This window comes from Bos javanicus, chromosome 7 (assembly GCF_032452875.1).
Source record: "Bos javanicus breed banteng chromosome 7, ARS-OSU_banteng_1.0, whole genome shotgun sequence".
NCBI classification, from domain to species: domain Eukaryota; kingdom Metazoa; phylum Chordata; class Mammalia; order Artiodactyla; family Bovidae; genus Bos; species Bos javanicus.
Window position 1 is genome coordinate 53,473,721 of NC_083874.1, and position 26,164 is coordinate 53,499,884.

Below are 26,164 nucleotides of genomic sequence, written 5' to 3' on the forward strand. Positions count from 1 at the left end.
GCGGCGTTGTTTGTTTAACTCTGGTGCAAAGAAAAGGTTGGGTTCTGACGCAGCCCCACAACAAAGGTTGCAGAGGTTGAATCCTGGGCAGGAAATCCTTGAACTCCTGAGAAGAACTCTACCCCATCAGCCTGGGAGCTGGCCAGCATCCCATCAGTCCTGGGTACTCTCAGGAACAGGCAGGCCTTTTCCTTGAAGGAAACCCTTCCCCAGCTTGAGTTCCCAGTGGATTATCCTGCATTTTGGGGTCATCCTTAATGGTTAGTGATGAAAAGACAAGGGGAGCCTTGGGAAGAGTTGTCTTTAGGCCTCTACACATGCCAAGGGATTTTAGTCCATAACATAATAGCTGTATCTGGAAGGGTTTCCAAGAGCCTTTCACTCTACTTCCACCTCACAACCCCTTTCTCTTTTCCAGCAAGGTCTTTACAGGAGTTTGCCACTGTCCTCAGGAATCTTGAAGATGAACGGATACGAATGGTGAGTATGGCTGGGTTGCCCTTGGTCACGGACAGTGTGATCATTGAGGGAGCACAGGGTTTGTTACCAGAAGAACGGGGTTGAGTCCAGGCTCTGCCACTGGAGTGCTCTAGGCTCATGAGCAAACCTCATCTTCTCATCCTTGCTGGGTTTTGAAGCCTTTTGTAAATATTAAAGGTTTACCATGCGTAACATAGAAACACATAGTTACCCTCCTAAAGATTCACTATAAGGTGTGTGTGTGTATATGTGTGTGTACACACACACACACACATATATGTATATAAAGTATATGACTTAGGGTGGATCTTTTGAATTACTTAACTTTTAGATGAAATAAATCTTTTGAATTTAACTCAGATCCCTTATTGGCAGGATGAGAATGAAAGTGCCCTGCCCTGCTCTCCTTCTTCTCACCTTACTAAATTCATCCAAGAGCTCTCTTTTGTTAATTATAAGGCACTTAACACAGTGCCTGTCATGTTGGTAGGCACCCAGTCAATGGGTACTTAGTAAATGATAGGAACTATAAGAAGCTTTTCAAAGAGAGGCAGTATGCAAATTCAGGAATCAAACCCTGATCTCCAGGTTTCTAAGAGATATCTTTTGTATGAGGATTTATTCTGATGTCGTTCAGCATTCACAGATGAGGGATTTTTGCATTCACAAGAAGCTCTTTTGGGCCTCCCTCTTATTCCTAAGATATTAGGAATGAAGCTGCATGCTGGATTCGTCCCCAGGTGGGCTTATCTCTAGGCCGCAGTGTCACAGAGGAGAGTCATCCATGAGCATTTGCTTCTCTTCCCATACTAATAGTCAGTGGTTTCAGGACTAGGTACTGTCTTAGTCTGCTCAGGTTGCCATAACAAATTTCCATAGACTGAGTAGCTTAAACAACAAGCATTTATTTTTCACAGTTGTGGAGACTGGTAGTCCAAGATTAAGTTGCTGGCTGATTTGGTTCCTGGCGAGGGCCCTCTTCCTGGCTTGCAGACCGCCGCCTCCTTGCTGTTTCCTCACAGTGCAGAGAAAGGTCGGAGCCGCTCTCCTGCCTCTTCTAACAAGGTCATTAATCCCATAACGAGGAGTCTATCCTCATGACCTAATTATCTCCAAAGGCTCCATCTCTCAAAATCAGTACTACCACATTGTGAGTGTTGATAAACTGAGGCTTGTTAAATTTTTAAGTTTATTTGAACAAAAATTGGTTCAAATTGGGCAGAACCAACCCATAAATGGTTAGGAGCACCCCATCAACAGGACACAGGGCAGAGACTTTTATATAGCAGATGTGGAAGCAAAGGAAGGAAATTATTTGATTGGCTATAGCTTAAGTGGTTTCCTTATTTGGAAAAGTCTAGTTGTTTGTGATTAGTTTCATTTTCTTAGATTTCAGTTTCTTAACCTTGAGGGACTTAAAGCCTTGGGTTTTAGTTTGCATATGTAGGCTGCTAAGGTATTAGAGCCACCTCAGTCTAATGGCCTCCTTGTTTAATTTAATAGGGGTTAGGGCTTCAGTGTGTTAATTTTGGAGGGGATGCAATTCAGTTCACAGGCTCTACAAAGACATTATGTAGGCATGCATTTTCTATTTTAACTCTCATGATGACTCTGTGAAGTGGAACCTTTATCATCCCCATTGTCCAGATGAAGATACTGAGATTTACATCTGTAAAGTAATATGACCAAAATCACCCAGTTAATAAGTGGCACAGTCTGGATTCAAACCCAAGTGTGAGTGATATCAAAGAAGCAGGTGTTTCTTTAAAACTTCAACCAGAGCAGAAGTCTGTCACTTTCTGCTCTGTGGAGAGAGACACTGTTTGCCTTGATTGCTCTCTGCTGGGTTCTTGAACCAGAGTCAGGAGGGTGGTGGGTGGAAGCACAGCAAAGCTTGTGTGTTTGTGCACGTGCTAGTGCCTCAGAAAGGGAAATGATTCTTTTGAGTCTGGTTCTTGGCGGAGTTGTTATTTGGGGGTGGGGGGTGTGGCAAGCAAATCCTGATGAATACTCTGCAGATTGCTATGGTCTGGGCTAAGGGAATAATGACTGGATTATACTTTTCAGCTTGCCTCTGCAATTTTCTTATTAATGTCAGTGAGTCGAGTTTCTGCTGTCTGCATACGAGTATCTGGCCGTCGCAAGCCCCTTCCTTAACCTCCTCCCCTTGTGACAACTTTGTGTTCAGTTCAGCTTAGCCTGGTAAAGCTGTACCTTCCTTGGGAAGCCTTCCTGGCCATCCTTTGTATTTTCTGAATGTCCAGTTCCTGCCTCTGATTTGCATGTGGAGTGTCTTGGTAGTCACTGCATATATTTGAGTCCCATTGGAAGTATGAGTTGTTGAAGGGTGAAGAAGGGGCTACTGTGTTCCCATATTAGCTTAGTGCTTAGAACTGAGTGGAAATTATATAGTCATAGAATCTTAGATCCATATGGACCTTATTCCTTACTGGGTACAGCCCCTTATTTGACAGATAAAAAAGTGAGGTGTCCTGAAGACTGGTAGCATGCAGTAGCAGGCACTGGGACAAGGACTTGGGTATCCTGATTCCCAGGTGGGAAATTAGGGCTTTTGTATATTTAGCATCTAGTGAGGGCTGGATTCTCCCCCATGGAGGCCCATTGGAACAACTTGGGGAGTTTAAAAGATACTGATGCGTGGAATGAGGTACAGAGTTTCTGATTTATTGGTCTGGAGCATGGCCTGGAGACTGGGAATTTTAAAAATTCCTCAGGTGAGCCTAGCTTTCAGTTAACATTGAGAACCACTGGCTTAGGGGCTCTGAGCACGATTGTGAGTTTGAAACTTATACTTGATTTGTGGAAAAGATGAAATAAGTGAGCCAAATGACAGTATAAATCAAGCAAGTTAAACAGTATTGAAACACTCTAGAGTTAAAATATTATAGCAGAAATGCTCTCAAAAGTGAGAAAAAGGCAAACGGCACAATGAATTTGGAGACCTGCCACCTTCTCCCCTTCACATTGTGTGGTTAGTTCTTTGCTGTCTCCATCTATGGCTTCTGGCATTTACTCTGTTAGTTTCATTGCAATGGATAGGCATGTGATTTAGAAAAATAATGCTTTGTTGTGATGAGATTCCTGAAATAATTAGTTGAGTGACGAGTGAGCAGTGAATGACTTAAAAGGAGAGATTGTAAAATGTCGTGCTGCCTTAGAAAAGACCATAGAATCTTAGAGCTGGAACAATTCACCCCACTTATTTTGCAGATGAGGAAATTAGAGCCCAGAGAGGTTAAATGTTTTGCCCGTGGTCACACAGTTGGCAGCCAACCAAGAACTAGTTCATTCATTTATTTAATTGTTGAAAAGGTTTGAGTGTTCCTTTGTTTCAGCAGTCTTCTGTGAGTGGCATGATGGTGGACAAGTGAGCATTTATAAGACAGTGGCGTGTATGTGCGTATATTGTAATGGTGAAACAGAGAGCTTCAGCTAGTCTACATCTTCTGAAGAAAATGCTTGGGGAGGTGGTGGGAAGTTTCTTTGGATTACTTTGGCAGTAGAGAAAGCCTCCCTAAAGAGGTGATATTTAAGCTGAAAACTGAATTGCAAGAAGTAATGAGTTGTCCGCACAAGAATTTGGAAACAGAACGTCTAAAAGAACAACCAAATGCAGAGTTTCGGAAGTGGGGAAGGTTTGGTCCATTTGAGGTGCAATCAGGTGACAAGGCTTCCCTGATAGCTCAGTTGGTAAACAATCTGCCTGTAATGCAGGAGACCCCAGTTCTGTTCCTGGGTTGGGAAGATCCACTGGAGAAGGGATCGTCTACCCACGCCAGTATTCTTGGGCTTCCCTTGTGGCTCAGCTGGTAAAGAATCTGCAATGTGAGACACCTGGTTTCAGTCCCTGGGTTGGGACGATCTCCTGGAGAAGGGAAAGGCTACCCACTCCAGTATTCTGGCCTGGAGAACTCCATGGACTGTACAGTCCACAGAGTCGCAAAGAGTCAGATATGACTGAGCGACTTTCACTTTCAGGTGACTCTGTGGTTGGAGGGCGGGACCTGAGGGGGTGAGCACAGGGAGATTAAGTTGAAAGGCAGCCAGGAGGCCCGAGTGTCTTGATCCCAGTCCAGAACTGGTAGGGAGGGCTACATAGAATCAGTCTTGGATGGTTTTTATGTCACCAAAGGTGGGTTTTTTTTTTTTTTTTGGAGGGAGGGTTAACTTAGATTTAGGGTTGAATATATCTACTTAAATATAACTTGGCTGAATGAGCATTTGCAAGAAGATGTCAGCTGAAGCTTGAAATTTAGACCCTACTCTGTCACCAGTTCCGCTCTGCCTTCAGTGTGGTTGCTTACGTTTTTAAAGGTTCTCATTTTTATTTTTAAAGAATCTGTCTTACTCATGCATAGGAAGAATACCGTATTTTGAACCGATGACTAAATTTTGATTTGGCGTGCTGTTGGTTCAAGTGTTATAAAGAGGTGACACAGGCACCGTGCTAACTCAGATTTTATACCGAGGTGTGGGGGAGTTTTTTGTGCCGGAACTGCCCTGCTTCTTTACTGATCCTGCTTCTGTGTCCCCCCTCCCCCACACCTCTGCTTTTCCTCTCCAGATTGAGAACGCCAGTGAAGTGCTCATCACTCCCTTGGAGAAGTTTCGAAAGGAGCAGATTGGGGCTGCCAAGGTGAGAATTTTGCAGGCCTTCTTGGATTTCGGGACAGGAGGGCTGGAAAATACAACACCTAGTGTCTGAAATAAGACTGAGAGGTCAACCCCAGATCAGTCGTTGCGGTGTTCTGGTATCTAATTGTGTTGTGCTAGTTCATAAATCATCCAGAGGTGGAAGCTGTGCCTCCTTTGCGTGAGTAGTTAACCTGTGTGTTTGGACACCATGGAATTGTATTGCTTGCAGAGGTCAGGACTGAGGCCTAGGACAGGGGTTGCAAATAGGCCCCTGTGGATGTGAGGACCCTCTTATTAGCCCACTTTTGCTGTGCGTGAAATTGAGCCCTTTATTGTTAGATCTTTACATTTTTTCAAGAGAAACTGAAAAGTCAAAGTTTTATGCGAAACTTCCCAGCTTTAAAAAATTGGTGGCACATAATTAAAAAATATATATTGCATGCTGTGCAAGTCAAAAAGTGGGACTGCTTCAACCCAGAGGTCAACATTTGTTACCCCTGACCTGGAAAGACTGTCGCTGAAACTTGGCGGATTCTAACCTGTTACTCATTTTTTTAAAGGTGGATTCTCCCGGGTTTCCCGCCCTGTGATAAATCACTAGACAGCCCCAGCCAGGCTGACCTTCAGTAGAGTGTTAGAGCCCACCTATGGGCAAGATGTTTTCATTGGAATCAATGAAAGCAAAAGAATTTTCAAGGTTTTCTTCCAGTTTGTTTTTTTTTTTTAAATGAACTGAGCCTTTTGCCTTGCAGCCCCTTGCGCCACCTGCAGGGGATCTTGGGCAATGTCACCCTCTTGTTGAGACTGGATTTTACTCAGTTGTGAAATGGCCTTGAGAGGTGCCTGCTTGTAGGTAGGAAAAACAGAACCGAAGTGTAACTAGGGGTGGTCTCTCCCACCCCCAACTAAATGCCTCTGCTTTCTGAAAATGAATATGATTAGGGCGTGAAAGAGACATTCTTGTCAGTCACCGTTATTCAGAGGGATGGATGACCCTAGTTTGAAGGAGGGACCACGGCCAAGATTTTTCTTCCAGTTTTCCAGCACTTCTCATCCAATTTTACAGTTTTCATTTATGAAGAAATTGGAGCTCATTGGTATTGTATCATCATATGTTAAGGAATGTGTAATTTAAAGGAAGTCTTATTCTGCTAAGATTTTGTCCAGGCCTTTGAACAGGCCCAGGGACAGATGGGAAAATGCCCAGTGCCCCTCCCTGAGTTCTCACTGGTGCAGATCCCACGAGCACCTTCTCTTTTGTGGCCTTGGGGCCTGTGCCTCCCAGTCCTGCCAATATGGAAGTGGCTCTGGAGGGTCCTAAAGAGCTTTGAGGCAGAGGCAGAGCAGACCCATGTATTGAGTCATCTTTCCAGTAGTCACTTCAACTCCCAAGCACAGACGCCTCTCACTCGGGCCTCTTCCCTCGGCTCAGCTTTGGGGATTACCATGGTTACCATGGAGGAGGAGGGGAAGTCTGAGCACACTCCTTTTGGGCTGATGTCAGTGATGGTCATGACAGGAGCAGGTACTTTTCAGAGAGCTATAGATGGTGAGAAACACAAGAATTAAAAAATTTATAGCAAAGAGCCACTCACCAAAACATGTTTCTCCTCACACACATTCTTCTCTCTCATTCTTGTCAAAGAACAAGGTGATGACACTGGGGATGATTTCCCATACCTCCCCCTTTGTTTTTTCTTTTCTTTTTTTTCAATATACCTGTTCCTCATCCCCACCTCCACACTGTACCTGTATATCACAGAATTATGTACATTTGCAAGAACACAAAGAAACAACAATCCCTCTACTAGGCCACTGAGGGAGCAAATTCAGGAATACCTCAGAGCCAGCAAGTTCTCTGTAGCGGCCAAGTGGAAGTTTCCAAACTCTGCCCGTGTGATGCTAAAATTACCCATCCTCCTCCCTACTCTGGTGCCAGTTCAGTTGCTATAACAACCTGTTGCTACTTGAAGAAGCAGAAGTTAGAGTGCTGGGGGTGGTGGCAGGGAGTGAAGGCTATGAATGAGGAGCAATCTTGTGCTGATATGGCTGCTTTGGGGTAGGGAAGATCCTATGGGCTTGGCTTAGCCCTGGCCTTACTTTTAGATACCTGAGTTTGGGGGAGATGATTTTTCTTACAGCCAAAGCTGTGTTCTCTAGTGAAGCTACAATAGATGTAAGAGAGGGGGCTTCAGAGTGGGGCTGCTCGAGTCCAAATCCCATTTGTGCTGTTCACATATAAACATGGGGTGGTTACTGACCTTCTTTTTCCTAAACTGAGAAATGGGGATCATGATAGTGCTCACCTTACAGAGTTATTATGAGGAAGAAATCAGTGAACCCCTATGAAGTGTTCAGAATGTTGTCATAAGGTCATTTGGTATTAGCTGTTCTGTTGCATATACACAGTTCATTCGTAAGATACGATGAAAGCCTGCTGCATGCCTGGCACTGTGTTCCACATTGCTGTTTGGTGGAGAATGAATGCAGATGTAGTTGCCTTGCCTGTGGCATGCAGGGAGAAAGGCCCGGTACAGAATGGTGTAAATAAGCATGTGATCTCACACATTGTGGTGGGTGCTGTGAAGGGTTTCCTTCCTGGGATGTGGGACGTGGAAAGCGAGTGGTGTTTTGATAGAAGGAGGTAGGTTTAGGTGCCGGACCTCATCATCACTGCCGCTACCCTGGCTGCCACCACCATCAGCAGCACGGAATTCTATCAAGCAGTTTCCAGGTGCTCTGCCAAGCACTGGACATGGCTTATCTCATTTAGTCCTGACAGTCCTACGATGGGGTGGGTGTTCTTAAGGCTTTTTTTGTTAGTCTCTGAGCTGAAAGGGAAAACTGGAGGCATTATCTGGTCTAGTCATCCTGAATTTATAGATCAGGGAATTGAGTCCTGGAGGGACAGTGGTTTGTAGGGAGTTAGGAATCATTACCAGGACCCTAACTCTGTCTTGAATCCATTTTGCCAACTACTGTGTACCCTCTGGAAGTCAGTGAATATCGCCTTGGTACCTGAGTGGCTGAGTCTTACTACCTTCCTGTCTAAAGAACATTATCTCAATCTAAGTGGAGTTATGCCCCCAGAGATCTTGTTGCTGTTTTCTCAGGACAGAAACTGCTTCCTGTTCCCTTAAGCTCTGGCTGTCCTCTTGAGCATGGAATGTGGAGGCTCAAGTTGCCAGAAAGTCACTGAATGTCAATGACTCATGTTCCCAGGCCTCTTCTCACCTCTGGTCAGCTGGACTGTGCTGGCACAGGGTTCCCTTTTGGGGGTTGCTGACAAGGCTGGTGAAAGGGTGGTGTGAGTATTAAGTAGAGTTGGAACCGCAGCTCCAAGTCACTAGATTTCTGTGAAAGAAAAGCATTGAGTCAAGTGTCTTGCCTGTACCTTTCCTTGTTTGAAGGATTAATGTGTCCTCTGGCTTTGTCTCCACTTGCTTCTACATGTTTTTTCATGTATGTAAGACTTTCAAACAAAATTCAGATTTGTAGAAATGGATACATGCCAGCTCAAATGGGTAAATGATGATTCTGCCCATTTTGTGAGGCTTAGAGTCTTGGTGTTGACCAGATAAATGGTGTTCTGATGCCACGGGTGCTTGTCAGCGCTTCAGGTGATGGTTTCTTGGTGTCTCCGTCACGCTTAGGCTCTGGGTGTTCTGCCATCTGCATTTGTCAGTCCCCTCCCGCTCACTAGGAGCAGATCTTTGATCACACTTCCCCTCCCCAGGGAGGCCTCCCCAGAACACTGTCTGCAAGAATCTCTGGGACTGCACCCTGTTTCCTCACGGACCTGCGGCAGTCTGAAATAATGCTGTTTGTTTCCTGGTTAACTGTGTTTCTCCTTCTGCTTGAACACCCCCACCATGAGGGTGGGGCTGTTTCTGCCTTATATTTCCAGTGCCTGAAGGATCCTTACACAGAGTGTTTGGACATTACATCATCATTAAATGAAGAGGGGTTTCAGCTTCCTTATCTGGCCACAGATTTTTTTCTCCTCTTATCAGCCTTGGAGAAAAGTATCTCCTGTGGAATCCCCAAAAGTCAAAAGCAGGAGTGATGCACCCAGTTAGTGCATTTGATCCTGTTTATCAGGCCATGGTGGAGCTTCCTCCAGCCCCCTGGCCAGCCATCCCCACTGAAATGTGGAGGGAAGAGAAACCACCTACGACAGTAAGTCCAGGTGTGGGCTTAGAAGCAGCTTGTTTTGGGCTCAGACTCCAGCTCTGTCACTCTCTGGAACTTTTTACAGAAGTTAACCTCCTGTATCTAAGTTTTCTTATCTGTAAAATAGGGAATAGAAACTCAGTGACTTTGGGAGAGCAGGGATTATTACTTGTAATACAATGTTTACATATATATTTTTTATTTTGAAAGCAACCATATAGGATAATAGACATCTCCCTAATGGAGGAAAACATGACTCATTATCCCATTTCCTATCTCAAGTATTTTCACTGAAGTATCTTCGCACCTAATGTTTGTGTGCAGGTAGACACATTCTTTGTAGGATGCAACAAGTTTGTATCATGCTGTCACTGCTTTTCATTACATTGTGAGCATCCCTCCATATGACTAGCTAGCCTTCTAAGTTATGTTTATTGAGTGCCTCATATTTTAATTACCCCAAATTCTATTCTTAGGCAGCAATGTTACTGTTGCTTTTTTTTGTTATTATAAATGCTGCTGCAGTGAACACATCTGGGAAGATAACATCTTCTTTGTTTTGAATTATTCCTTACCTTGAAGATCCGTGTGTGTTATTATTGCATCAAGGATGTTTAGGTCTCCAAATTAAACAGTGCTTTTTGAACATGGTTAACGCTTGATCTACCATTAGTTCAGACTTGTCCCCTTTAAGGTGTATGTAGACCTTCCTGTTCAGGGATTAGCTTTACAGATAACTTTTCTTCTTCCTTCGGCTTTGAACATCCTTGTGAGTTATAAACTAGAGAGTTCTATCTTACAACTGAAGCTTTTAGAAGGCGGAGTCCTGACTCTGCCACTGTGAAATATTGGCATTGCCTCGTTTGTGGTATTGTAGTGGCTCCTCTATGGTAGACCCCCAAAACGGTCAGTATATTGATGTGTGGTTGTTTGGTTTCATGGGCATTATTGGAAGAGTAGGATCTGGGTGGTCTGCCACATTTCTGGGTCTAAGGGAATGATGAACCCGTGAAGATGAACAGAAGGAGTCTGACCCGGGTTGCTTTCATTCCTGGAACATCTTATTTTTCTTTTTTCTTTCTCTTTTCCTCTTTTTTTTTTTTTTTGCCAGGAGGCCAAAAAGAAGTATGACAAGGAGACAGAGAAGTATTGTGGCATCTTAGAAAAACACTTGAATTTGTCTTCCAAGAAGAAAGAGTCTCAGCTTCAGGAGGTAAGAGACTTTACTAGTGTCCTGAATAAAGTGTTTTAATGTTTCCATGGTACTATGGATATGTGCTGGTTACTCTTTGCAGGAACATCCTAGGGTTGCAAGGGACCTCAGAAGCCAGGAGCTTCCTTCTGATGCCTCCTTCCATGCTTGCTGCCCACATGGCCTTTGTCCCTTCTCAAGCTGCAGTTCACACTGTGTGCTGTCCATCCTGCCCATGGCAAGGAACATGCAGCTGGTCAAGATCACCCTAATCACTAGACTGTGCTTCCTCCTTTCAAACTGAGATCTGTTTTCCTGTTTCTCTCACCCTTGACTTTGATTCTGTATGCCCTTACCTTGCCTTTTGACTTTCTCCTTACATCACTGATTTGAAATGTTAGTATCTGAAACCCTTTCTTTGGTCATCCTTCCTTAATGTGAAATGGAAAAAAAAAAAAAATCCAACCACTACTTGACATTAGTCTTTTTTTTTTTTTAAAGCAGTATTTTATTGTCTCTCATATATTTTGTGCAGAGGTTACCTTGTTTCAAAAAAGTAAATTCTTTGATCTGCCCCTGTTTGTTTGTCTTTGCATAATGGCAGCCCACTCCAGTACTCTTGCCTGGGAAATCCCTTGGATGGAGGAGCCTCGTAGGCTACAGTCCATGGGGTCGCCAAGAGTTGGACACGACTGAACAACTTCACTTTCACTTTTCACTTTCATGCATTGGAGAAGGAAATGGCAACCTACTCTAGTGTTCTTGCCTGGAGAATCCCAGGGACAGAGGAGCCTAGTGGGCTGCCGTCTATGGGGTCACACAGAGTTGGACACGACTGACGTGACTTAGCAGTAGCAGCAACTTGGAAAGAAAAGTCGGTGTTGTGACCTTGGAGCTGTGACCATTTTTATTTAGTTCATGGAGATTTGTGTGGTGAGGGGGTATATGTTTTGGAGAGACAGGGCAGTTTGCTAGTGTAACTCCGTGCTTGGCTACATGAATATCCTCTTACTTAACTCTTAAAAATTTTCTTGAACTGTCTCAGGTGTGTGCTAAAAGAGATTCCCGCCCCCGCCCCCCGGGGCTCCTGAGCTAGCCTGCATTCTTCAGTTTCCTTTCTTTTAGAGCAAATTCCGTTCCAGTACTTCTGTTCACATGAGGGTGATGGGGTCAAAGGCTGAAAGATCAGGATTAGTCAGGAGATGGTAGAGGCCACTCTCCTCCCTACTGGGATTTGTTTCATATCCCAGTTAGGAAGTAGTGTGCTCAGAACTCTTTGCTTTGAAGTGAGTGAGTGAATGAGTGAGTAAATAGTTGTTCTAGCACCTTCTGGTATTGGGAGATGCACATGTATGACATTCCCAGAGTGAGACTGCTTCTCCTCCCATCTGTTCTCGCCATGCTTGGATCCTGATGAGTTGGTCTGGGACAAGCCCCACATTTTCTTTTAGGGCCATGCCAATAGCATCTCCTCCTGAGATAGCTGAAGCTCCGACACTTCAGCCACCTGATGGCAAAGAACTAACTCATTGGAAAAGACCCTGATGCTGGGAAAGATTGAAGGCAGGAGGAGAAGGGGATGACAGAGGAGGAGATGGTTGGATGGCATTACTGACTCGATGGACATGAGTTTGAGTAAGCTCCGGGAGTTGTTGAGGTAAAAGGAAGCCTAGTGTGCTGCAGTCCATGGGTCGCAAAGAGTTGGACATGACTGAGTGACTGAACTGAACTGAGATAGCAGTATGGGGACCAGAACACTGGACTGACAGAGATACCTTCTTTTCAAGCTTGCTCTACCACATGGTTGACTGTGTGACCTGGGAAAGTACCTGGTCTCTCTGAGCTCTAGTTCCTTTGTAAAATACTCATAAATCACCTGTCCTGCTTACTTCATGTATGAGATAGTAAATCACAGCTGCTACACAAATGTAAAGTATTATCCCCATAACTGGCCTGTTCCTCCCCCTCCCCTGTTACATTGGAGGGCATTCTTCCTGGTGCCTTATGTTTTGGCTGCTGTGATGGAATGCCATAGACTGGGTGGCTTATAAACAAGATAAATTTGTTTCTCTCAGTTCTGGATATTGGGAAGTCCAGGATCCGGGTGGTGGCAGATTTGGTGTCTGGTGAGGCCTGCTTGCTGGTTCATAGATGGCTGTCTTCTGTGTCCTCACAAGGCAAAAAGGGTAGGGTGGGTGAGCCTCCTTGGCAACCTGTATAGAAACTCTGCAAAGGGACTTCCCTGGCGGTCCAGTAGTTAAGACTTCACTTTCCAATGCAGGTGGAGAAGGCAATGGCACCCCACTCCAGTACTTTTGCCTGGAGAATCCCATGGATGGAGGAGCCTGGTGGGCTGCAGTCCATGGGATCGCTAAGAGTCGGACATGACTGAGCGACTTCACTTTCACTTTCACTTTCCAATACAGGAGGTTTGGGTTTGATCCCTGGTTGGGGAGCTAAGATCCCACATGCCTCCTGGCCTAAAAAACAAAAAATAGAACAGAAGCAACATTGTAGCAATTTAATGAAGACCTTAGAAAAAGGATTCTATGCTCAAGACTCTAAGCTCATAATTACTTCCCACAGGCGCCACCCCGAATGCTATCACACTGGGGATTAGTCACTAACTGTAGTGGTGAGGAGGGCAAGCATTCTATCTGAAGTTCTGACTTTGCCAGTATCTATCTTAGTGGATATTTTTGCATTATGGTTTTTTTTTTGTTGTTGTTGTTACAGTCCTTGTCTTTTACCCATTCACACTTCCTAAGTACTTTGAAGGCAAGGATTGGGCTGTAGGTCTTTGTTGAAAGTCCTGGTCTCTTCTCAAGCACTGCTTTCTATACCTTAGCTGAGTTAAATTGAATAAAAATCTCATAATAATAATGATGATAATATTTTTACTATCAACAGCAACAATAATAGTGGTGAGTGTTTACTGAATACATATTTATGTACCAGCAGTTCACATGGAATCTGCTCAACTTCTCACAACCACCCTATGAGGTACAGATGGATTCCCTCTCTCTTACATAGGAGGCAGCTGATGCTCAAAGATGTTAAATAGCCTGCCCATTGCTAGTCAGCAAATATTTGAACCCAGGCTCCTGACTCTGGAGACCTTTCCCTTAACCCAGTAAGCTCTTGTCTCTCCATCTTGGAAGGGAAGGATGTTGCTGGGCTGCCTGCCAGCCATTGTTATTTAATGTGAGTGTCAAGCTAATGGAAGCGGGGAGCAGGAGGGACCTTGGTGATCCTCTGGTTAAACCTCTTAGAATTCCATTTGCAGGAACTGAGGTCCTTGCAGAGGTCAAGTGATTTGCTCAACATCTTCCAGCTATTTAGTGATGATTTTCCTCCCATTTATTAAAAAATCAACTTTAACAATCTTATTAATCTTGCTACACATATAATGAAATCTATTTCCTTTGATGATCCAGAATTGTTCCTTGCTTGTAGGCCTGACGTGAATACTTGTAAATTCTAGCCCATCCCCTGTCTCTGGTGGCGGAAATAACAGGGTAGTGATGTGAAGCGATGCTGCCATCTAGTGGATGACTTTAAAATGTCAGTGTCTTCAGGGGCTCAGAAGCTGGCTTCTAAGACAGAAATCTTGCCACCCCCAGTCTCCAGGTGCGGGGAAGAGACCCAGAGAGGACAAGTGGCTGTAGCAGGTCCCACCAGCTAGAAAATGATGAAACTGCGATTCCCACCCAAGCGGTCACTCTCCTGGAGCTCTCACTGATGCTGGGCTCTACTCTTCTCAGAGGATTTTCCTCCTGGCTCCTCCAGCCTGGCCTAACTTGCAGCTTTTCAGAAGGGCTCTTTTTTCTGCTGTAGTCTCACTTGGCAAGCTCAAGCAGGGAGGATGTATTCAGGTTGTGAGGGAAGTCAGGGGAAGTAGCTGTGTCCCTAGGTGTAAAGCTGTTGGATTTGCACTACGAGAAATCAAGAACTGCGGGGACTTACAGGCCTTAGCTGACAGGAGCCCAGGCGGAAGTGTGCAGACACTTGCTGGCCACCCTGGAGAGGGGGTTAGTACGGCACTTTTTGAACTCTGTCCTCCAAGTAAAGCTTGGTCAGTGCTCAGACATCAACTCTCCTGCTTGGAGGCTTAGGAAACGCCCACAGGCTTAGCCCTAATGTTGATTTGTGCAGCACTTAAACTTAGGGAGCGAGGACCTTCTCTGTATTAATATGGAAGTTGCCCTGGGAGGAAGTCACTAGCAGGAGCCTTGAATGGATCTTTTGGATTGTTTCATAGCACCTCGTCCTTTTCCAGAGTTTGTAAATTTTTTTATAATTTACATGGTTATTTATCTCTTTTCCTCATTCAGCTGTGCACCCCAATGAATGAATGAACAATTTGCCAAGTCCTTAAGATACAAGGTTAGCAATACCATATGTTAGCAATACCTAATGAAGTGAAAGGTCTGTCCCAGGTTTGCCCTGCAGGAATCTTGACAAAGGAACGCTGAAAGAAATACTCCTTTGGGAGCTTTGTCTTTGTAAAGTATGTTGTCGAATGACACCTGACACCTTTATTTCTAAAGAAAAGAGTGTTTTGTTACCTGTTAGCAGGATATCCATTTTTGTTTTTAAAAAATCATATTTTTCTTATGTCATTGAAATGCACTTTCAGTGTAATTATCTGTTTGGAAAGAGTGGATTGACTTCCGCCACACTGTTGAAAGTGTAAGAGCTTTGTAGTGGTGGTTGAGGTGATTCTCAGCACAGCTTCTTGCCGCTCCACACAGTCATTTTCTCCCCTGGGTTCTGGATCCCAGATCACTGGCCTGCTTGTACGCACTTGTGGGTCTTTCCAGGTCTCACGACCTACAAGAGTGGGAGGTGAGGCTTTGCAGGAGCAATGTAATTACTCTGCTTTGCTGTTGTTGTTCGTCCAGGGTTTGGGGGGAGTCAGGGGAAGTAGGTGGGTCCCTGGTGTAAGTGTGTTGGATTTGCACTTCAAGAAATCAAGGACTGCAGGGACTTGACAAATCCAACTGCTAGTGTAAGTGTGTCTGACTGTTTTGCGACCCCGTGGCCTGTAGCTCACCAGCCTCCTCTGTCCATGGGATTTCCCAGGCAAGAATACTGGAGTAGGTTGCCATTTCCTTCTCCAGGGGATTTTCCTGTCCCAGGGATGGAACCCAGGTCTCCTGCATAGGCACGTGGATTCTTTACTACTGAGCCACCAGGGAAGCCCAATTATGCTGTAAACTAGTAGTTCATCCTTGTCCAAAGAAAGTGTTTGGGATGAGTGAAAATGTTCTGTTCTGAGGTCTCCTGTCCCCTGTCAGCTTGTTTTGTTCATTAGGATGGATCGGATGAGGATGGTCCTGCATGTTTTCTTTTTCTCTTTAAAATTCTGTATTTCATGGAACGTAGGTCTGCCCCATGTGGGAAGGTGGTAAGAGTCTAGAGGTGTAAGGATGTACAGCGGTCTTAGAGAAAGAGCAGCCAGGACAGAAGTCCCAGCTTGGTCTTGTACCAACTCTGTCAGGCTCGTTAATGTTAGCTGATTTCATTTACTTCCTGTAAGTTAGGGGGAAGGATGCTATCTTCTTTTTAGGATTATAATGAGGATTAAATAACTACAATTTATGAGGATTGAATACGATAATGATGTACAGCTATGGGCACAGTGCCTGACCCAAACTTAGCACTCAGGTAACCATGAACATTATTCTGATTTCTGCTTCATGCTACTGGATTTGTTTTTAAAAACCATCTCCCGAGATCTTTTCTTGGCGAGGGGTGGGAGTGGGGGTGGGAAGCTGCTTACTGAATCCTCTCCTCAGATAGTGACCTGCTTTTTCTCTGAAATCCTATTTTGCTTGTAGGCAGACAGCCAAGTGGACCTGGTCCGGCAGCATTTCTATGAAGTATCCCTGGAGTATGTCTTCAAGGTGCAGGAAGTCCAAGAGAGGAAGATGTTTGAGTTCGTGGAGCCTGTAAGTAGATGCTCAGGGTTTTGGCATGTACCCAGACTTTCATCCCTACCCCTCATTCCAATTACCTAGATGATGAAGTGCTCTAAGTTGTTCATGAAGAGACTGATCAGCCCTGATGCTGTGCCTTCTGCTAGTAACAGTGCTGTCATCTGGCTACCCTGGATTCTTCCCAGTGCAACCATAGACATGGATGTAGAATGTTCAGCAACGGTTCCATCATCTATGTTGGGTTGGGTTGGGCTGGTTCATTTCTAAGTCGGAGTAAGGGAGGGAGGGGTTTTCATCTTGCCAAACAATAGTGATGACCCCTTACCTTTTCTCCTTCCTCTGCCTGCCCCCGAACCCCCACCCTCGCCATTGCTTCCTCTCTCCCGCAAATAACCCAAAGATAGCAGTAACCCAAGGAAACCTTTCTCTTTTTGCCCCCTAAGTTCAAAGCCCCTTCTTATCCGAGGCATGTATTAAAAAGATGGGATAGGAAGCAGTGTCTCACTCTAGGCTTGTTATAAGCAGGAGGCATAGAGATTGCCCTGAAGGGACTGTGATGGGGTTTGGACTTGGGTGGAACATCCCAGTGGGCACGTAGGGCTGCAGTGTGGGAACAAGTCTGGCCGTAGCCTCGGCCACCCCAGTGTGGTTGTGGCTTTGTGGAGACGTGGTACTGCTTTACCCTGCTGTGGCACTAGTGTTCAGAATCCATGGAGACACCAAATGAGCACATGGGCCTCAATTTAAGACTTGCAGATCTTGAACTTTTCAGCCAGATGCAGCCTCTGATTTAGACCCAAGCCTTGAGTCTCTTTACAAATAAGATTACCTAAATTTAAGAAAGAGTGGTTTTCTTTAGTAAATAATAAAACTATAAGAAACTGAAAGAAAATGACCTCCCTTTTTGGTCAAGAGTGTTTTGTGCCCCCTTTCTAATTTATAAACTTTGGGGGTGCTTTTTAGGTGTGTAGACTGGCAGGCGATTTTAAGACTGTGTTTGGTCTTGGAATCTGATGCTTCTGTCTTTTATTTTGCTGAAACTGTTTGTTCTTGGGATCTCCTCCCAGCCATGTCATCTGGCAAATTCTTCAAAGTTGTTAATTACCTCAGTCTTACTTGAATATTGGAAATTTTAGAGATATCTTCCTTTCTAGCAGTGATCTCTACCAAGATCTCAAAATCCCCATCTTTCTGCAGGATCTGTGAGATGGGGAAGCCATCTGTCAAAGAAAGCAAGCTTGTTGATTTCCCTGCTTGGGGCCCAGAGGTGTTAAAACCAGCCATTCAATTACAGTCTCATCTCTCATGGTTGGGGCAGGAATTCAAATGCTGTCATAAAGAATTAGCCTTTGGCATGCATCTTTACTTGCTTTTGCTAGAATTTCTATAGAAAAACAGCAGTATGATTCTAATAACCTTTATGTACAGATTAATTGATGTTATTCTGTAAATGCCTGATTTTGATGAGTTACATTTTAATTGACCCATCCCATTTTTTGGAGGTGTTTTTCCTTGTTTATTTTGATTTCTCCATATAGTAAATCAGGTACTGTATCTGTTAGCTTTTGTTGGGTAACAAATAACCATAAAACCTTATACAACAGTAGATGTTTCTCACACATCTGTGGGGTTCATCCAGTCTAGGCTGGTCTCAGCTGGATGACTCTGTTCATGTATGTGAGCTTTCCTCCTCCTCCCTTTCTTTCTCCTCTTTTTAAAAAGAAATGTGTAAGGATTTAACCTTTCTGTTTCCTGGCATTCTAGTGTAATTTATCAGTGTCTTGAGCCTTTGAGAGGCAGTGTAGCATCATTGTCAAGGGCTCTAGAACCAGATTGCCTGCTTTTAAATCTCAGCTCAGTCATATTCCAGGTGCATGTTCTTGGGAAGTTATTTTGTGAGCTTCAGTTTTCTCATCTGCAAAACAGATATAACAATCCCATTTATAAAGATGTTAGGAAGATTACCTGAGTTAATCCAGGTAAGATGCTTAGAATAGAGCTAACCTAATTGTGTGCTTGTGTGCTCAGTCACTTCAGTTGTGTCTGACTTTTTGTGACCCTGTGGACCATAACCCACCAGGCTCCTCAGTCCATGGGATTCTCCAGGCCAAGAACGCTGGAATGGGTTGCTGTGCCCTTTTCCAGTGGATCTTCCCGACCCAGGAATTGAACCTGCATATCCTGCATTGTAGGTGGATTCTTTATGAGCCACCAGGAAAGTGCTAACCTAAATGACACCCAATTATTATATAGTTGCTTATTAGGACCCAGTTAACAGTTTTGCTTTTTTTTTTTTTTAATTCTGAGGCAGAGGAATATATCAATTTTGGCCATCCAGGGTCTCCTCAAATGAGTGAATGAGTCAAGTGGCAGTGTTAACAGGGTTTGCTTGGTTTAATACAGTCTTGATAAATCTAAAAGCATTTTTTTCTGAACACATAGAAAATACTGACAACCCAGCTTCTCTGTCTGAGGAGCTCACAGCCTACTTGGGGAAGCAACATGTATAATAATGAGCTAGCCAGAGTTGCATGTAGGTGAGTGCCAGGTTGGACAGTATGGACAGTGGGGTTTAAAAAGTAGAAAGCTGTTGTGGATTGCAGATGTTTTTGAGTTCATAAAGTGAGGTACCTGGAAAGCTAATGAAAAAATGTCTCGTCTTGTGTTAGAATTGGCTGAGTGGCCAGTGGTCAAGTGGCCAGTGGCCAAGACTCTGCACTCCCAATGCAGGGTGCCTGAGTATGATCCCTGGTCAGGGAACTACATCCCACACACCACAACCAAAGATCCTACATACTTCAGCTAAGATTCCGCGTGTCACAACTAATATCCAGCACAGCCAAATAAGTAAATATTTTTTTAAAAAATGAGTTGGCTGAGAGGTTGGATATAGATATGTAACCTTCACTTTTCCGCAGAAGTTCTTGTTTCTGAGCATACTAGTAGACAAGCAGGTGAGTGGCTGGAGCTGTGAGTAGGGAGAAGAGAGTCATATAGCGAAAAAGCTACTGACTGGATTCAGTCAGTTCAGTTCAGTCGCTCAGTCGTGTCCGACTCTTTGCGACCCCGTGAATCGCAGCACGCCAGGCCTCCTGTCCATCACCAATTCCCGGAGTTCACTGAGACTCACGTCCATCGAGTCAGTGATGCCATCCAGCCATCTCATCCCCTGTCGTCCCCTTCTCCTCCTGCCCCCAATCCCTCCCAGCATCAGAGTCTTTTCCAATGAGTCAACTCTTCACATGAGGTGGCCAAAGTACTGGAGTTTCAGCTTTAGCATCATTCCTTCCAAAGAAATCCCAGGGCTGATCGCCTTCAGAACTGACTGGATTAGTAGTTCTCAAAGTCCTAGAAATACAAATTCTCAAGCTGTACCCCATACCTGAAATTTGGGAGTGGGATCCAGTCATCTATACTTTTGTAAGCCTTCCAGGTGATTCTGCTGCACATTAAAGTTTAAGCTACTGGCCTAGATTGTACAGAAGAATGTAACACTTGATATCAGCTGAAACTCTGTTATGTTCTGTGTAACTAATAAGTGCTTTGCCATATTATGTCATTCAATCATTATTTGAGGGTAGGTCCTGTTTTTGTTTTCAGATAAAGAAATTGAAGCGTGTTTATTTACCTCTGCAAGGTCACACTTAGTAAATGGCAGAGCTGTAATGGTCTGACTCTTAATTTCTATTTGAAACAGCATTTGACTATTTTCAGGTGGAAAGGAAACCAACAAAAAATCAATTGAACTAAATTGTTGGGGTGCCTGGTATAAGTGTTCATGTGTTGAGTTGGTTTCAGTCCAGGGAATCTTGCAGCCGTTCAGGGAACCTCCATGCACATCAACTATGTTCATTTGTTTCTTAAAAAATAGCTTCAGGTACCAAGATGTTACCTACCTTTAGAAAAACAAAATGTTAGTATGCCAAGGAAGAAAAGTCAGACTTCTGGGATCTAAACCCTCTATTTTTTTGTGCCCTGGAAACCTTAATTTTATTGTTGAGATACGAAATGTTCTGGAGATTGGGATCATAGATAATGACTTAATGGCTTCCCGAAGGTAAAGCCTTGTTCCGTCTGTTCCCTGAGTTTTCATAATTGGCAGTTACCTTGTGCTGCCGAGAACTCACTCTACACATTTGTCAGGCTCTGCAGCCTCCGAGTTTCGCCTCCTGAGTACTTCTCAGTGCTCTGCCTTTCTGTCCTTTCTCACGGCTCGTGCCTCATTGCAGGTTGTCCTTCTTTTTCTTTGGTCGGTGGCATCCTGTCGCGACCCATCAGCTCAGTGTCTCTTCTGATACATCGGTCTGTATCTGGCTCTCTTGCTGAGTGGCCCCGCCAGCACTCCTGTGCTAAATCAGCTGCATAGATGATCTCAGTCTTTGCCGTGGCCCAGGGTGCTAATAGGTTAAGGATGAGTTACAGGGAGTTATTTGGCTTTCCCAGCCCAGCTTTTTATCTGTCTGCCGGCAGCCCTTCTCTTCACTGTGTGCATGAATGGTTCTTAGTAGCTGTATTTTTCTGCTAAGGTTTCTGTAGCAAAGTACCACAAACTGGGTGCCTCAGAACAGCAGAAGTGTACTGACTCATAGTTCTAGAGGCTATAGACATCTGAGATCCAGGTCAGCAGGCCCTGCTCCGCCTGAAATCTTTAGAGAACTAATCCCTCCTTTCCTCTTCCTGGCATCTGGTGCTTTCCTGGCGGTGTTTGGCATTCCTTGCTTTATAGACAAGTCACTTCAGTTCCTCATCCTCGCATGTCTTGCTTCTCTGTTTGTTACTATGTCCACACTCCACCCCCCACCCCCGGTTTTTCAGGACACCAGTCATTTTCGATTAGGGCCTAATGGATTCATTTTCACTTTATTACCACTGTATAGATCCTATTTCTACAGAAAATCGCATTCTGAAATACTGGGAGTTCAGACTTCATATCTTTTGGATATGGAGGGGCAAAATTCAACCCGAAACAGTAGCTCTGTTCTATGAATGGAAACAAATTTATCACAGAGCCCAGAATGATGCAACCATCACTAATTTGTTCTTTTTTTTTTTTTTTTAATCTATGTAATCAGCTAGGAAATGAAAATAGATTTTTCTTACAATAATTCTCAGAGGAAAACAAGGATGGGGAAGAAGGGAAGGGGGAGAGTGGTAAGGTCTCTCCTTGGCGTTTCCTTTGTTGTGCTGTGGCTGTGTGTCTGATGTCCAGAGAGGAGCCTGGGTGCACATGCCAGCTTCTCTTACCTAATAACCAGCTGAGGCCACAGCAGCACTTCTCTATGTGTGAGGAGAAGCATTTCTTTGGAGCGGACAGATCCTTTCTTTTCTGGAGTCTTTCTGTGGGCCTTGCCCACCCCTGAGCAGTGGACTTTCATTTCCCAGGGTCATGGGTTCAGAGATGCATACAGTGTGTGGGAGGTCGGGGAGGGCAGGAAAGATGCTGTGAGGGGAGAAGGAAGGGAAGTGGTCCAAAGATAACAATATTTAAGGCATCATTTCCTGTGCAAAAATGGACAACCAGGCATGATACCAAAGGAAGTGAAAACCAAAATAAATATTAGCCGCCCTCTGCCTTTGGAGTGCTTGTGTGTACATGCAGGTGACATCTTAGTGAGCTGTTTGAGATAATTACCCTGAGTAAGAGAGGCCCTGTTGATTTTAAGTGAAGGATAGCTCAGAGTTAATAGGAGGAATACCCTGAGCATCAGTTGCTTATCTTCTGCATTATTCTCCAGTAGAGGGTGACTCAATGCCCTGGAAAAGTTGATGGACCAGCAGCATTCAAGGACAACAGGGAGGGAAGAGATAAGGAAGGACAGTTGTCCTTGTGAACACTGGCACTAGATTTGGCACGAGAGCCCCTTCTTCTCTATTACTGGAGCTGTTTAGAAGAAAAAGTATGGGCCGTCTTCACAGAAATGGGTTTTACATAGAGGACATACAGAGACTATGGTCATCTTGAGGAAAAGAATTCATTGTTAGTCCTTGGTGACTCTCTGTGGCTTACCCTCCGTTCCTTAATTTAGGTTAGGGATGTATAAATGGTGCCCCTAGATGTGCTTCTAGCTAGAGGACCCAGGAATGCCTGTTGCTTACCTCCTGTGAAGATGTAAGGGAGCAGATGCTCCAGGGACAACGGCAACAGGAAGTCAAGGGACCATGTTGTTATGAGCTGGGCCTTGTCTGACTTTCCAGTGTAAAGCTCTTTGATAAAGTGGGCTGGACACGTGGCGTTGCCTGAAGACAGGTCAGTGTACACCCTGGTGTTTACCATTCCTGCCACAGGCAAAATGTAATGGTCTCCTTTACTTTCATCGTTAAGGCTGCTTCTCAGAAAGGGAGAGTTAGGTGAAACAAAGTGAGATTGTGTTTAATAAGTAAAGGTATGTTCATTTAAGGACTAGAAGATTAAACACAACAGTATAAAGTGATGCAACTGTGTCTTGATATAACGTGTTTGAGGCAGGTCTGAGGGAACAACTCAAACGATGTGAGTCAGCTTCGAGCAGTTCACGTTAGATTGGGGGTGGTCTCCAAATGTAGTAGAATTGAGCTTGTGATAGAGTTGAGGTCCTGGTTATTCTAAACTGTGTTCAGGCTTTAATTATAATTCTTTCAGCTTGCGATATGGAACCGAGGCAGGACATGTAGAGCTTGGGAAGGGGCCAGGAGGCGTAACAGCAATGAGGTTCCATATGCGCGATGAGAGGAAAGACGGCAGGACGGCTTGGAGAAGTGAAGGCTGTCAGGGGCTCAGTTAGTTGTTTTAAGTATATGAAGGTCTATTGCAAGAATCATGGTGAACAGATATTTTCACTCTTCACTAAAGACAGGACTAAACAAGGAATGCCCTTACCTTTTAGCCCAAGGCACTTTAAATGAGAATTTAGGGAAACCATCTTAACTGAACATGTGGGAACATGGGATTATTTTAATAAAGGGATCCAGAGCATTGACTTTCGGATAATTTACGGCAAGTGCAGAAACACACTTGAACTGGAATCTAATCTTGATGATTTTCTTTGATTTGACTTTGCCTGTTAGGCTGCAGACTCAGGACACACCAGCTTCCTTTTCTCTCTTCTTTGTTGGTTATCAGTATAACCACACCCTTTTGCATGATAACCTGATGTAATGAATTTAATAGGAGACTGAGTAGGACCCCTCATCTTCAGTTTCTGAAGAAGTGGTTTTCTTAGGAGGTGATGAGGCTTACAGGATATGAGCTTGGGTGTTGGTGCCAAGGAGACCTGGTTTCAAATTGTAGCTGCTATGTACTGTGTGTTTTGGGACAAGTTACTTAACCTCTCTGAATCTGCTTCCTTATTGTTAAAATGGAGATAACAACCTATGTAATGAATCCTACTGTTAGGACTATTCAGTGAGATGGGGCATATGAAGTCTCAAGAGCCTGGCACGTAAGAAGAGCTCAGTAAATGATAGTCATTATTATTACCTTGTCATTATATTATGTTCAAAGCAGGGCTGGGAACTCAGATACAGCTCCATAATACCTCTTGAACCTGCTTATATGAGGTCTTCCCTTTACAGCTACTGGCATTCCTACAAGGACTCTTCACTTTCTATCACCATGGTTATGAACTGGCCAAGGACTTCAACGACTTCAAGACACAGTTGACTATCAGCATACAGAACGTGAGTGGGCGAGGGGATGGGCTTCCTTTCCCTTATTAAGGGAAGGAAGAAACAAAATATGGGTCTGGTTGCATAGAGATCGCGTAAATGGATGGGAATGCAGATGGGGAGGATGGGTCTTGCTTGGGTTCAAAGGGCAGCAGAGGGCAGTCATCTCCAGGGTGCTTGGTGGTCCCAGAGCTCATCCTCACCTCCGTTATTTCAAAGCTCCGTTATTTCTGTTCGCAGAAGTGCTGCTGCTGATTATGTTTTAAATCTGTAGCACCAGCATCAGGATTTCCTTTGGCAGTGGAAGTCCCAGCCCCACCCAACCCTGCCCGGCCTCCCTTCTGTGCGTCCAGCTGCCTGGCCACTTGAAACACTAGACTGTATATTCAGAAGTAGGGGGTGGGGAACACATGCTGGCCTCCAGCTCAAAGGATGTGTTCTTGTTCAACTCTTGGTGAGGAAGTCCAAGTCAGTGTGCCTTACTCCCAATCTCCTTTCCCAGATTGTAAGCAGCAGGGCCTTTGGGTGCACAGAATCCGGCTTAGGCCTCTGATCAGTCACTGGGACTAAACCCCTTTCTTCCCTAATGTGATCACAGTAGTCTGCACTTCGTCTGTCTTTGTCTCTGGTTGATCCTGTGTCCAAATAAACCCAAGTGTGTCCGAGTGGGTTGGACTGTATGCTTTTGGAAGCCCGAGCTCTCATTGTTCCCTGTGGCGCCTCAGAACAGGAAGTTGCAGGGTCTTGGACGAGCTTTCATGAAGTATGGCCTCCCATTGGGCTCTATTTCTCAGAAGACAGGCTCTGAAGCGGAGATTTACACAGAGCAGGTTCCCAGGAGGCAGTGTGGGCAAAAACACCTGTGAGAGAGTTGAGGGCAGCAGGCCCTGCAGAGGGAGAAGTTGAGCTGGAAGGCCTTAGCTGATGCCACAGGCCCCCTGGAGCTGCGATGGTCCCTGGGCTCCCCTGGGTGCTGGTACAGGCTGTTCTGGCGGAGGGGGAACCTTACATGAAGCAGCTGCATTTGAGGAGGAAACTGTCAGCAAACAGCCAGGATGAGAGCATCTCTGTCCTAGAGGCTGGTGGAGGGCTTGTCCTGCTGTGGGCCCTCTGCCTCTGAGTTGCCGGGATGCTTGCTAGAAACACATGTTTCTGGGTTGAGAAGTGATGAGTTTATCTTTGGGGGTGAGGACTGGTCAGTTGCATTTCCTGCTGGTTCCCCACGTGATTTTGATGGTCACTAGAATTTGAGACTCATTCTTGGATAGGGCTTTCAGGCCAAAGTATACTTCAGTAAAGTAAACATTTGCCTTATTTTTTGATAGCTGAACATTCCTCACTTGGTTTTAGATCTAGGATTCTGTAGGTTGATACTCTGAAGTGCTGGAGAAACAAAGAGGGTTTCATTTCTTTGATTTGGATAAAATTCCTTTCATCCTAGACACGAAATCGCTTTGAAGGCACCAGGTCGGAAGTGGAATCCCTGATGAAGAAGATGAAGGAGAATCCCCTTGAGCACAAGACCATCAGTCCTTACACTATGGAAGGGTACCTCTACGTCCAGGAGAAACGTGAGTGCCAGGCCAGCCAGCGGCGTGGGTGTACTCATGCCTTTTTTCTCAGGAGCTGGGGGTGTGTCCAGTAGTCCCTGACATGGAACATTTTGGTCAAAGCAGAATGACTTTATAGTTCAGCTTTCTAGGGAAAAGATGCTGTCCACAAGGTCTTGTCTATCTCCTAGTGATATATTGTGTTTTCTGTGTAACTGGAATCCTGTTGCAACCCGGAATTCATAGGCTCTGCGCTGCCACCTCTCCCCGTGGTGGGACTCTACTCTTGAGGTTCCTGTATACCCTCAGTATAGCTTTACATACCACAGCCTTGGCGTAGAGGCCTTGGAGAGGTCTAACTGGCTGGGTTTTATAGTCATATCCTTTGGTAGACCTAATAATAGTTGTTTTTGAGATTTGTTTCAGCAAGGCCTAAAGTACTATGATTTTGGCTCTTTCCTTCTTCACTTCAACTCCTGTCATTCCAGAATGTTATGAAAAGTAGAAATAAAAGCTCACTTCACAAG

At 44.7% G+C, this 26,164-nt stretch overlaps 1 protein-coding gene across 6 annotated transcripts in view; it reads left to right on the forward strand.

The window, feature by feature from the left end:
• Positions 1 to 26,164, forward strand: part of ARHGAP26 (Rho GTPase activating protein 26) — a 474,596-nt gene that overhangs the window by 129,052 nt on the left and 319,380 nt on the right. For 5 of the 6 annotated variants that reach the window (XM_061423834.1, XM_061423837.1, XM_061423836.1 and 2 more), the window contains exons 3-8: positions 419 to 480; positions 5,066 to 5,137; positions 10,421 to 10,522; positions 16,345 to 16,455; positions 23,995 to 24,099; positions 25,529 to 25,658. In XM_061423834.1, the coding sequence (XP_061279818.1) occupies positions 419 to 480; positions 5,066 to 5,137; positions 10,421 to 10,522; positions 16,345 to 16,455; positions 23,995 to 24,099; positions 25,529 to 25,658 (582 nt within the window). Of the gene's footprint in view, positions 1 to 418; positions 481 to 1,450; positions 1,546 to 5,065; positions 5,138 to 10,420; positions 10,523 to 16,344; positions 16,456 to 23,994; positions 24,100 to 25,528; positions 25,659 to 26,164 lie in introns of those variants that run through there. The other variant, XM_061423840.1, reaches the window with a different exon arrangement.